The sequence below is a fragment of the Chiloscyllium plagiosum genome, unplaced genomic scaffold, assembly GCF_037043375.1.
Source record: "Chiloscyllium plagiosum isolate Xiang-an unplaced genomic scaffold, Cpla_swu_hap1 HiC_scaffold_25, whole genome shotgun sequence".
Taxonomy (NCBI): Eukaryota; Metazoa; Chordata; class Chondrichthyes; order Orectolobiformes; family Hemiscylliidae; genus Chiloscyllium; species Chiloscyllium plagiosum.
Genome location: NW_028270163.1, coordinates 53916096 through 53929664, shown reverse-complemented (window position 1 = coordinate 53929664; position 13569 = coordinate 53916096). Strand labels below are relative to the sequence as shown.

The 13569-nt window shown below is 41.1% G+C and overlaps 1 protein-coding gene across 1 annotated transcript in view; it reads right to left on the bottom strand.

Annotated features, from left to right (window-relative positions):
- Positions 1-13569, bottom strand: part of cep112 (centrosomal protein 112) — a 557597-nt gene that overhangs the window by 529826 nt on the left and 14202 nt on the right. Inside the window, exons 2-3 of the mRNA XM_088000744.1 lie at positions 8050-8180; positions 2156-2346 (exon numbers count right to left, since the gene is read on the bottom strand). Coding sequence (XP_087856870.1) covers positions 2156-2346; positions 8050-8149 — 291 coding nt within the window. The 5' untranslated portion in view covers positions 8150-8180. The remainder of the gene's footprint in view (positions 1-2155; positions 2347-8049; positions 8181-13569) is intronic.

Sequence of the window (13569 nt, the reverse complement as noted above, 5' to 3'; positions counted from 1 at the left end):
TGTTATCTCATTTCTGAAGGTTTCCCATTTTCCAGCCGTCCCTTGACTTGCGAACATCTGCCTCCAATCAGCTTCCGCAAGTTCTTGCCTAATACCATCAAAATTGGCCTTTCTCCAATTTAGAACTTCAGCTTTTAGATCTGGTCTATCCTTTTCCATCACTATTTTAAAACTAATAGAATTATGGTCACTGGCCCCAAAGTGCTCCCCCACTGACACCTCAGTCACCTGCCCTACCTTATTTCCCAAGACTAGGTTAAGTTTTGCACCTTCTCTAGTAGGTAAGTCCACATACTGAATCAGACAATTGTCTTGTATACACTTAACAAATTCCTCTGCATCTAAACCTTTAACACTACGGCAGTCACAGTCGATGTTTGGAAAGTTAAAATCCTCTACCATAACTACCCTATTATTCTTACAGATAGCTAAGATCTCCTTACAAGTTTGTTTCTCAATTTCCCTCTGACTATTGGTGAGTCTATAATACAATTCCAATAAGGTGATCATCCCTTTGCTTCTCAGTTCCACCCAAATAACTTCCCTGGGTGTGTTTCCAGGAATATCCTCCCTCAGCACAGCTGTAATGTTATCCTTTATCAAAAGTGCAACTCCCCCTCCTGTCTTGCCTCTCTTTCTATCCTTCCTGTCGCATTTGTATCCTGGAACATTAAGCTGCCAGTCCTGCCCATCCCTGAGCCATGTTACCGTAATTGCCATGATATCCCAGTCCCATGTTCCTAACCGTGCCCCGAGTTCATCTGCCTTCCCTGTTCCGCCCCTTGCATTGAAATAAATGCAGTTTCATTTATTAGTCCTACCCTGTTCCTGCCTGCCCTGACTGTTTGACTGACTTCTGTTCTCAGCTGTACTGGTCTCAGATCGATCTCTTTCCTCACTATCTCCCTGGGTCTCACCCCCCACGTTACTAGTTTAAATCCTCCCAAGCAGTTCTAGCAAATTTCCCTGCCAGTATATTAGTCCCCTTCCAATTTAGGTGCAATCCGTCCTTCTTGTACAGGTCACCTCTACCTCAAAGAGATTCCATAGAACCAAAAATGTGAATCCATCTCCCATACACCAGCTCCTCAGCCATGCATTCATCTGCTCTATCCTCCTATTCCTGCTCCACTCGCTCGTAGCACTGAGAGTAATCCAGATATTACTACCCTTTTTAAATTTCTGCCTAACTCTCTGTAATCTCCCTTCAAGTCTCAAACTTTTCCCTTCCAATGTCGTTGCACCCTCTTAGACATCCTTGATCCTGGCACCAGGGAAACAACACACCATTCTGCTTTTTCTCTGCTGGCCACGGAAACGTCTGTCTGTACCTCTGACTACAGAATCCCCTAACACAATTGATCTCTTGGAAGCCAACGTACCCCTCGTTGCATTAGAGCCAGTCTCAATACCAGAAACTTGGCTGTTCGTGCTATGTTCCCCTGAGAATCCATCACCCCCTACATTTTCCAAAACAGCATACCTGTTTGAAATGGGTATATCCATAAAAGACTCCTGCACTAGCTGTCTACCTCTCTTACCCTTCCTGGAGTTAACCCATCTATGTGACTGTATCGGAGACTTTCCCCCCTTCCTATCACTGCCATCCATCACATACTGTTGCTGTTGCAAATTCCTCATCGCATCTGTCTCTCCAAACCATCCACTCGATCTGATAAGATTCACATCCAACAGCATTTATGGCAGATATAATCCGCAGTGACCCTTAAACTTTCTTTAAACTCCCTTTAAACTCCCACATCTGACAAGAAGTACATATCACCGCAAAGGCCATTTTTGCTCCTTCACAATCTACAGACCCAGAAAATAACACCGCCCTATTCCTCGACAAACACTGCCCCAGGTTAAATTAATAGCTATGGCTTACATTTTAAGTTTAATCAAGAGACTTATCTCCAAAAATATATAATCAAGAAAGAATCCACTATACTCACTACTGCAGCCTTTTTCTTGGACAGACTTAAAACAACAATTAACTTATCTGATTCTGTGCTGTGAACTTCGCCCAACAGTTCCTCCAAGATTAGTTGTGAATTTCACTGTTTGTTAATTTTCCCAAATGCACTCCGATGTCCAGCAATACACAAATTCCTTTGATATGCAATTATTGATTTTTTTAATGAACACTTCATACCATGTAAGAAGGCAGCGTTTTAAGTGATCCAGGTTCTGGTCTGTGGGTGAAAGGACCTTCGAGCACTCCCCGTCTCAGCATGTGAAGTAAAAGCTTAGCATACATGTTTCGGTTTTTGCGTCCCATTACTCCTGCTCCAGCTCCAGATGGATCACATAATTTCTTGATCCACAAGGCACATCTCTGGCGTTCTATATGATGTAAAAAGAAATTTTAAAAGCCATTCTTATCCTTTAAATGTACAATACACTATAAACTTTGACATGCAGATAAAAGAAGCACGTTATTATAGCAGAGAGGGAGAATACAGATCAGTCCCTCGATCAAGAGGCACAAACCTGAAACGGAATTCAGAAGAAAACTTCATCATACCACTATGGAACATGCTTAGTGGCAATAAGAGTGTGTCAGGTATTAGTAGACACAAGGGGATAATAAGGACTGCAGATGTTGGAAGTCAAAGTCAATAAACTGTGGAGCTGGAAGAGCACAGCAGGTCAGACAGCATCGGGGGAGCAGGAAAGTCAACTTTTCGGGTCAGGGCCCTTCATCAGGACTTAAGAGTCCTGACCCGAAAAGTTGACTTTCCATTAGTAGACACAAAGCAGGTTTCTAACCATCCACTTGGACACCAAAAAATAACTTGATTAGAGATAATTGATTATACTTGTGTACTTACAAAGATTACTGAAGTTGCACATTTAATATAGAACCTCAATATCACATTTGACCCTAAAATGGATTTCTGACTTATCATTAAGACCTTTCATCCCACTTCCACCAAATTGCCCAACTTCACCTGCCTCAGTTTATTTGTTTCCAAGAGTTGAATTCAGGCCATTGTCACCTCTAAATTCAGCTATTCCAACGTACCTCTGGCTGGTCTCTCACATTCGACCCTCAAACTCTGTTGTTAGTGTATAACTCACATTAAATCCCAACTGCATATCACTTGTTGACCTACACTGTCTCCTGGTCGAGCAACTTCTTGATATTAAAATTCTAACTCCAATTCCTATTTTCAAATCCCTCCAAAGCCTTGCTTCTTCCTACTTCTGTACTCTTCTCCAGCCTCACAAAACTGAAAGGTGTTTCCTAATCGGACTTCTTGCGTATTCCCAAATTTTAATTGTTACACCACTGGTGGACACACCTTCAACTGCCTGGAGCCCAAGCTTATGGACTAATTTCACAAGCACTGCATCTCTTGGGCAGCATGGTGGCACAGTGGTTAGCACTGCTGCCTCACAGCGCCAGAGACCCGGGTTCAATTCCCACCTCAGTGGAGTTTGCACATTCTCCGTATCTGCGTGGGTTTACTCCGGGTGCTCCAGTTTCCTCCCACAGTCTAAAGATGTGCTGGTTAGGTGAATTGGCCACGCTAAATTGCCCATAGTGTTAGGTGAAGGGGTAAATGTAGGGGAATGGGTCTGGGTGGTTTGCTCTTCGGAGTGTCGGTGTGGACATGTTGGGCTGAAGGGCCTGTTTCCACACTAAGTAATCTAATCTCCCTTCCCCTCTGTAAAAGACATTCCTTAAAATCTATTTATTGGACAAACTTTTTTGACACATGACTTATTATCTCTTTGTGTAGCTCAGTGGTTTAATAATGCTCCTGAAAAGCACCTTCGAAGATTTCAGTACATTGAAAATGCTATATAAAATCAAGTTGTTTTAAAATACTTAGATTAATCCAATTGATTTCCATCTGAGATGAGTAAATATTTTAGCACTACAGGAACATGGACAACTCAATATCATATTTAAAACAAACACAAAATCAAAGCTAGCAAGCTACTTTTATTCTCAGTTCTTGAAACACAAGTGCTTTAAATTTCTTGAAAACATCTGCGCCATCACAACACAGATGGATTTTTGGGGGAAGACGACAGTGTGGTGATAGCATCACTGGCCTTGTAATCCAAAGATACCAGATTAACATTCCAGGGAATATATACAAATCTCACTATAGCAAATAAAAATAACTCACCATAACAAATCAATAAAATATGGATATGGAACCTAATTACAGCAACCGTAACCTATAAGAGTACATTTTAGGGAAGAAAATCCAACATCCTTTCCTAGTCTGACTATTCACAACTCCAGATTCACAGCAATATGGTCAACTCTCAACTGCTTGCTCTCCAAAATGACCTAGCCATAGAATACAATGGAAACTAAGGCAACAAATGCTGACCTTGCCAGTGACACTCAACTCATGAAAGAATAAAAAGAGAAAAAGAAATCTTAGCACAACAGATATGTACAAATTCTTCATCTGGAAGTGAAGCTGGTGAATGCTACCAGGCTAGAAAGGATTTTTACTTTTTATTTATTCATTCACAGGATGTGGGTATCACAAGACAGGCCAGCATTTATTCCCCATCCCTAGTTGCTCTTGAGAAAGCGGTTGGGAGCTGCCTTCATAAATTGCTGCAATCTATGTGGTGTTAGGTATACACATACAATGTCATTAAGGAGAGAATACCAAGATTTGACCTAGAGACACTAAAGAAATGGCAATATATTCCCAAGTCTGAATGGGAAGTATATTGGATGGTAACTTGCAGGTGGTAGTGTGTCCAAGTATATGCTGCCCTTGCTCTTCTAAGTGGTCATGGCAGTTTGGAAGGTGCTGTCTAAGGAGCCTCGCTGAATTTCTGCAAAGCATCTTCTAATTGGGAGAAAATGAGGGCTGCATATGCTGGTGATCAGAGTCCAAAAGTGTGGCACTGGAAAAGCACAGCAGGTCAGGCAGCATCTGAGGAGCAGGGGAATCCATTCATCAGGAACGTGTATCTTCTAACTGGTGCACACTGCCGCTACTAAGTGTTGGTGGTTTACATTATTGCTGGAAAGTTACCAAGGACCAAATCCTTTGTGGTATCCAGTGCCTGATATCACCTGGAACAAATTGAATTTGCTGAAAATTGCCACCCATGATGGTGATGACATCTGGAGCAGACCAAGATGAATCATCCACTTAGCACTTCAGGTTGAAGATTGTTGTGAATGTTTCAGCCTTGTATTTTGCACAGATCTGGACTTACCATATAAATACAGTGGCAACAACAGCAGGTCAGAGGCAACAAATCCTGCATCAAGTATCTCACATCCTGACTTCCCAAAGTCTATCCACCATCGACAATGCACAATTCACGAATTATGGAGTACTCCCTACTTGCCAGGATCAAAACAACAATCAAAAAGCTTGACAGACCACATCCATAAACATTCAGTTATTCCACCACTGATGCTCAGGCACAGCAGTGTGTATTATCTACAAAATGCACTGCAGAAAGTCACCGAAGATCGTCAGACAACACTTTTTGAAGTAATGCCCAATTCCATTTAGAATAACAAGGCAGATACATGAACACCACCACCTGAAAATACTTCTCCAAGCTACTCAGCATTCTGACATTCAAATATTACCATTCCTTCAATGTTTCTGGGTCAAAATCTGCAATTGCCTCTCTAACAGCATATGGACTGCAGCAGTTCAATGCGATAGCTCATTATCAACTTCTCAGGGGCAATTAAAGGCTGGCAATAAATGCTGATTCAGCCAGTAATACGAAGTCCTACAACTGAATAAAAGAAAAAGTGCTGGATTCCCCCATCATAGAGGATGAAGACATTTGTTGAGCCATCTCATCTGCCAGTGAATTATTTAATTGTCCACCACCATTCACACCAGATGTATGGCAGGACTGCAAAGTTTAGATCTGATCCACTGGTTATGGAATCATTTGGCTCTATCACTTGCTGCAGACAGGAAGCGGACATCACAATCAAGCCTAAACCAGTCTGCCCTGGAAATTCAAGTACATGCAGGAGTGGGTGCTGCATAACTATCAGGGTCGGGTCATTTGCCAAATTCTTCCTCCATAAACCAATATTGAAGCTGCAAGCAGGCTTCTTCAGAGCCCCTCATCGCTTCTCTCCGTACTGTGGAGGTAGTGATTTTCACATGTTCTCAACACACAAGGATTTCCAAGTCCTGACTCCACCTCCAAGTTCATTCTTCGAACCCTTTCCTGAGTTTGTTGTATGATCCAGCACGTTCTGTTGATGCAATTCCCACAGCACAAATGCTTTTCCGATGTCCTTTCACTGCTTCCAGTTTTCCAGAATTTCCAGAATCTATATTCACTAAATAACCATCTTTCTTCTCATTTTATGCTACATAGCACAAACCCCAACACTGCCAGATCTACAGTTTGGTAAAGACACAGTCCCAAGGATGCCAGATTTCAGAGGTATAATCTGTAATTCAAAAAGAGACAGGAACAAACCACAGTCCCTATAGGCTTGTATGACTCATTTACTCAACAGATAAATTCACTATTAGGAGAGCTTTTTTTATCCTGCTATACTGTATCTAAGAAATACTGGCAATATGGTTATTAAGGAAGTTATATTCATGCCACTGACTACACAGGACAAAATATTCAAGCTCCTTTAATATGATTTATGTAGTTTTCACAATCCTCAATTATTTATTTTGTTTAAAGTTCACTTGTGTCCATTTATTATTGCATAGGTCATCAACTGCAAAGCAAGGAACTGTCAGAATATTCCTTCTCAATCCAATAATAATTTCTTCAGGCTTTGCGCTACTGATTCAAGAGTACCTTCACAGAACTGATTTTCATTAAAATTAATGATCTTGTTTTTGTCAAATCTCTGATTTGCCAGTACATTACTGCATCCGTTTATTGCATGATTGGCAAATATACCGACAACCACGGCAACCTGCACCCAAGCTACAAACCTTTACGCAAACCTTGAACACCTACGGGTGAGACACGCTAACACAAGGAATGAAATGGGAATCCTGTGCCAACCGCCTAAGCCCTACGGATGAACAACTCCGATTTCTGCATGGATACCGAAGGACCAAATAAATTCCAACAGAGACAGTATGACAGCGCTTCACAGGAGGCTCCAAAGCGCTTAAGATGCCACCTAGACAGGGTATGAAATATCTGCAAATCAACTTCCCAGCTCAGCGAACATACCCACAACCGCGGCAGGGTGTCCAGAATACAGCGTCTGAGAAATTTCTGATCTTCATGAAGCAGAAATCCAACTCTTTGAGCCCTGAACCTCAGCTCCACTTGAGCTGTAATGTTTCTTTCGGTCGATGGTTTGTCCTTTTGCAAATTTGAGAGACTGAAAGTCAAGAAAAACCTGTTTTACTAGCTGTTTTCACCAACTGAAGTGTCTCGCACTAGGGGGCATGGTCAAAATATTTCAGCCAAACTTTTCAGGAATTAACCTACAAATTACTTCTGCAAGGAAAAGGGTGGTAAAGTTTTGAACCTTCTTCATAATACAACAATTAATGCTGAAGTCATAGTTCTAAATCTGACATTCTTAGATTTATGTTAATGAAAGCAATTAAGAAATATAAAGGAATAATAGATAAAATGGAAATAGGTCACAGATCAGCCAGACCCTCAATGGTTGGCAGAACATACTGGACAGTTGACCTCTGTCAAATGGGTGACTTCTGTTCCCATGTTCAATGAAGTTGATCGTTGGTAGATAAATCTTAAATCAGAACACCCAGATGTTTGTAACAATAACTTGAGATCTATGAATCTTAATTGGAACATTGGTTTAAAATTTTACATTCAATTAATAAGGATCAATGGCCAGCTTATGAAGTTTGGATATCTCCACAATCCCCCAACTTGAATTAGTGAAAACAGCAAGAAAAATTATTTTACACTAATTATGTTGCTACTCACTGCTGCACAAAGCATTGCGCACTGAGAAAATAAAAATTAGCACTGATATTAATCACAACACAAATATCTGAAACTACCAGAGGAGAATGTCCTTCAATAACTGGCAAAAAACCTTCTCCCTTTAGAGCTTACCTGACTTATGTAACAGTTTCAGAACATATGGTTTCATGTCAACTAAGTAGTGGTCAAATTCTGAATCCAGTTGTTCCCAGGTTTCTTCCTGATTTGCCATTCTGTTCCTTGAGTAATGTTTCCACAACCTGCTAATGTAGAAAAAAAATTCTGAAGTTCTGGTTTTACAAAAACATCATTTTTATTCAACTCCCAGAGATAAGTCATAATAAGACTGCAGGTCAATCCATCCTCTCAAAATATAAATAATACAGACTCATGGAATAAAGGTAAGTAAATTTTACTGCCTGCAAATAAAACCTCAATTCAAATATCCGTTTGTGTCAAGCATGTATCTATCGCCACTGAAAACAATCTCTTCTGAGGGAACGGGACAGATAAGTGAGATAAAATATTCAGGTTGCTAAGTGGTTGGTGTTTTGGAAGTTTTGGACATTCTGATCACAGGGTGTATACAAATGTCATTTGTTAAGATCCCAGGAAAGCACCCAAATTGAGTTATAATGACAGACTAGACTGCAAAATTTAATATTACCATTTGGTTAGGGACTGGTAATGTATATTTATTTCGTAGTCAAATGGTGGGATATGGGAGACTTGCTAAGGGAATAATGCCACAAGACTCAATGGTTTTGAACAAACAAATTTTACTACACAATTTTAAAACTGTAATACAATCTACAATACATATACAATGATTTCTCACACCCAGCATAAACACATGGTAAACATGGGTATATACTGCAATCAAACACCTCTCAATCAACATCAAAGATCAAGTGGGACCAAGACAGATCTCAAAGATTTACAGCAATTTCCCCTGGATATTAATGACAAAGCAGGTCATCAAATCTCAAACTTCGGACAGCATTTGAATTCTTCACTTTTGCCGAACTGGCCTTGAAACCCCACATCAAGAAGCATTCAGTCATGGACTGTTGTAGTTTGAGTTAATCAAGCCTTTCCTCGATCCATGCTTGCCTGGACTCTGAAAACTGTACTCAAGCACTCTTTTCAACATAATTTTGGCTATTCATCAACAGCTAGCTTCACCAAATCAGAAGCATCATAAGAGAAACTGAAGCAGGGAAACAATTCTCAAAGAGGAACACTAGAAATGTAAAGAACATTTATTCCATCAATAATTAAATCACAAGTTATTGAAATAAGATAACTGATAGTAATACTTGTAACATTCTCATAACCAACTGACAGTCAATGTTGCCAAACTAGCTTACTTGAAACATGAAGCAATTGCATATTAGTGTCTCTGCCTCTGGATCAGAAACCTCAGGTTTAAGTCCCATCTGCTCTCGAGGCATGTAAAATCACTTCTGAACAGTTTGATTAAAAACATCTATAACAAACTGATATTGGACCTAAAACTAGAACTGGAATCTCCCTCCATAGCATAAGATACAATCAAGGGCATTCAGTGCATGCCACTTATAATAGGCTGAATTCTCTACCTCTTGTTATGCATAAGACAACTCTGAACTGGGAAGATCAATCTGTCTTGGACTTCACACTTCAAAACCAGCGAGCACCAACTGACCGAAACCAAACCAAGAAATTATAAAGGGGAGTGGACTTGGAACTCGATTCATATCTCAACCTAGTTCAAAACTCAGCACGTTGCAAACACACAGGGCTCAGGCTCTAAAACGAATAGTGTTCTTGGAATTACAGAAATGACTGCACTGCAGAGCCTGGGTTCCCATAACAGTGCAAATGTTCTGTTTAAATCTCGGTCCAGCCCACACTAGGCGTGTTTTACAATCACCCTTTGCAAATATTTATCCATTGCTTTCTGAAATTATATTGGAGTCTCTATCACAACAGTAAATTTTGGTTAAGCATCTCATTATCAAGCAGCCATTGATTCAAGAACCTTCCTTCACTCATCCCCTGTAGTTTCTTCCAAGGTAAATCCCCATGCTTCCTATTCCCTCACCAGGGAAAATAATTTTTCACTTTGTATCTACAATAATGTCCCCAGATTTCACTCAGCCTTTTCTCGCTGTCCCTCAGTTCATGGCAATCTCATTCACCTCACTACTGCTGCTAGCTTCTGCTGCACAGAAAATGTTAACTCCCAGCTTCTCAGTCACCCACCTGCTCTCGTCCCCATCTTACCTAACACTCAACCTGCATTCACACCTTGGATATTCCTGGATATCTAAAAAGAATTAATAACATAATATAAAGTTGCCCAGTCATGTTTAAGTCTTAGGTGCATATCTAACCTTGCATAAGTGCAAGCTTTGCATAAATGGGCTATGAAATTTTCAGTGAGCCTCATTTGTACTATTTTTTTAAAATGCTATGTTCGAATCTTACTAAAACCAGTGAACACAAATTTCACTTCAAAGCCATCCTTCAGATGAGCAGTTAAATCATGATCCTTTTGGTCAAGATGGCGGAGTAGGACGTTCCGACTCGAGCTCCTCCACTCCTCCTGTTTATTTCCCATTTTCTTTTTTCTACTTGTCTCTTTCTCCGCCTTTTGGTGTTTTCCCTTAATGTAGAATGGGCTGGAGGCCCAAGCAGAGCGGGCTGGAGGCACAAGTGAAAAGGAGTGAGTGAGTGGACTGGAGGCTCGAGCGGAGACAACCAAAGGGCTAGAGGCCGGAGTGGAATGGGGACAGCCAGTGGACTGGACCCCCGAGTGGAGAAAGGCAGCTGTTGGACCAGGGACCAGCACAAGCAGTCAGCAGCTTGCGAGCCCAGTCAGGCCACTTCTGGGAGCCTATGCACTCATCTACTGCAGACCCTTTATAGAAAAACTGTAATGCTTATCGTAACTTTATTTCTCATTTTTTCTAACTTATACTATGAATAACTAAGAAATATAACTTTTCTTTTTTGTTCTTTATTTCTCTATTTTGCATCTAAGTTATGTATCTAGGTACTTTATATCTAAGATGACATAAACGTTTCACTGTACTCCTGTACATCTGTATTTGCTTACACGTGACAATAAGATATTCTAAGTCTAATCCAACAATCTGAGGGTTGTAAAAGATCCCTTGACACTGCTCAAAGAAAGGCAAGCATTTACTTACCCCTCAACCAACATGAAAACAGATTATATTTGTTCCACAATACACAACTCAAGTATTACTATTTTGTCAAGGCTTTTCATTTTATTCATACAGTCATAGACTCATAGATATGTACAGCATGGAAATTTGGCCCTTCAGTTCAACTTGTCCATGCCAATGAGATATCCTAAATAAATCTAGTCCCATTTGCCAGCATTTGGCACATATGCCTCTAAAACCTTACCATTCATATACCCATCCAGATGCCTTTTAAATGTTGTAATGGTATCAACCTCCCCTACTTCCTCTGGCAGCTCATCCCATACATGAACCACCCTCTGAAAAAGTTGCTCATAGGTTCTTGTGGGTGTACTGTACCTTTAAGGGAGCTGAAATTTCTGGCTCGCACAGGAAGTCCAGAACAAGGTGACAATATAACATTTGGTTGAAACAGCTAATAGCTGTGTTGTCTCGATAAAACAACAAATTTGAATTCGGCCGATCAGTTTAAACCATGGCCCAAGATACCAAACTCCAATCAAGTTTGAATTTAGTATTTTGACAATATTAGAACCAATGAAACGATCCAATGTTTTGGGATATAAATATCAGACATTTTGAACAGTTACCCAGAGCGGCAAAAAGAGCAGCTGGCACCAACAAGACTCTTGCAGAAACACCTGCTCTCTTAAAGCTATCTTTATCTATCAAAGACCTGTGAAGCGGATCCAAGATGGCAGCGACCCAGCAAGTCTGAGTCTACAGTGCTCCTCCCAAGACTTGGGTAAAGTGGGTCACCCACCCCCACCACACTTACCAAATCATTTATAATAGCTATTTAATTTAATTAGTTGTTTAATATTAAATTTAAACAATCTAATCTTTAGTAAAAATGACTAAAGGGAAGGGAGCCCGCAGCTCTCAACAAGCAGGAACCCCTCCCCCACCCTCTCGAGCTGCAACTGAGGCGTCCACAGCCGCCCCGGGGGACTTACCTACGGTGACAAGCCTTGTAGAAATGATCTCCAAACTGGACGTGAAGATCGACGCTTTCATTGAAGAATCCCGAAATCGATGGGACTCACTCTCGGCCGCACTGCAGAAGCATGACCGAGACATCCAAGAAATCGAGCGGAGGGGCGGAGTTAAAGGCCGCGACCTCCGAAACTACAGCTCAATCGGCCGTGGATCAGGTCCGGACTCTCGAACAGCGAGTCCTGACCTTAGAGAATCACATTGATGACCTCGATAATCGAGGTCGTCGAAAAAATATTCGTTTGCTGGGCATTCCCGAACGGGAAGAGGAAGGCCAGCTTACAGTGTTTCTCGAGCAGTGTCTGCCACAGCTTTTAAATCTGGAAGCTGGATCAGGCCAGGTAAGGGTAGAATGGGCCTACCGGATTGAAATACGCGGGCCCGGCATGAACCAGCACCCACGCCCGGTCCTGTTCTGGCTGCAGAGCTACAAGAAGAGGCAGATACTCCTAGAAGCCTCTAGAAATCTTGGAAAAGACCCCCAAGCTATGATCTATAAAAGATCCAAGATCATGTTATTCCAGGACTTTTCCCCAGCTCTGGTCCGAAAGAGGAAGGCATTCGACGAGGCAAAAAAGTGTTTAAGGGACTTAAATATTCAGTACTCCTTACGCTACCCAGCGACACTACGCTTTAACCATGAAGGATCCGTGTATAACTTCGGATCGCCAGAAAAGGCTAAAGAATTCTTGGACTCTCTTAGATAAACTGTAAGACATAATGGATGTTGGTTTGCCTTTCCCCCCGCTTTGGTTTATATCCCCCCCCTCTTTTATTCTCTTATTTTACTGTTTAATATTATCATGGGGGGGTGGGGAGAGGGATTGGGGAAAATCTCCACTTAGATACGTTTTATATTTTTTTGATTTAGAAATAGTTTTTTATTGTATTGTTGTGAGTGTATTAGAGAGGCTTTATTTTTGTAAATTTTATATGCTCTACGCTCGGGATGTTCTGGATAGGGTTTCCCCTCCCGAGGGGTCTCGGATTTGCCCAGATGATTATGGTTGATCAGTCGGTTAAGTGGTGTACCTGGAATGTCAAGGGGAGTAATTCGCCAGTCAAAAGGAAGAAAATATCATCAAATCTTAAGGAAGGAAGGAGTTGATTAGCTCTCCTACAGGAGACACACCTGTCGGATAAAGAACACTTGAAATTACGACAGGGTGGATTTGATCAGGCCTTTTTTTCTTCTTTTAGCTCAAAACGCAGGGGAGTTGTTATTCTTGTTTGGAAGAATTTCCCTTTCAAAATCCTAAAGCAGATAAAAGACGAATCTGGACGATATATTTTGATTAAAGCCCTCATAAATGGAGAGGAATATGGGATTTTAAATTTGTACTGCCCCCCGGCACACCCCTTTAAATTTATAACGGAAGCCTTTTCAAAATTGATGGCTTTTGGTGCCCGTCATACAATTATAGGGGGAGACTTTATTTGT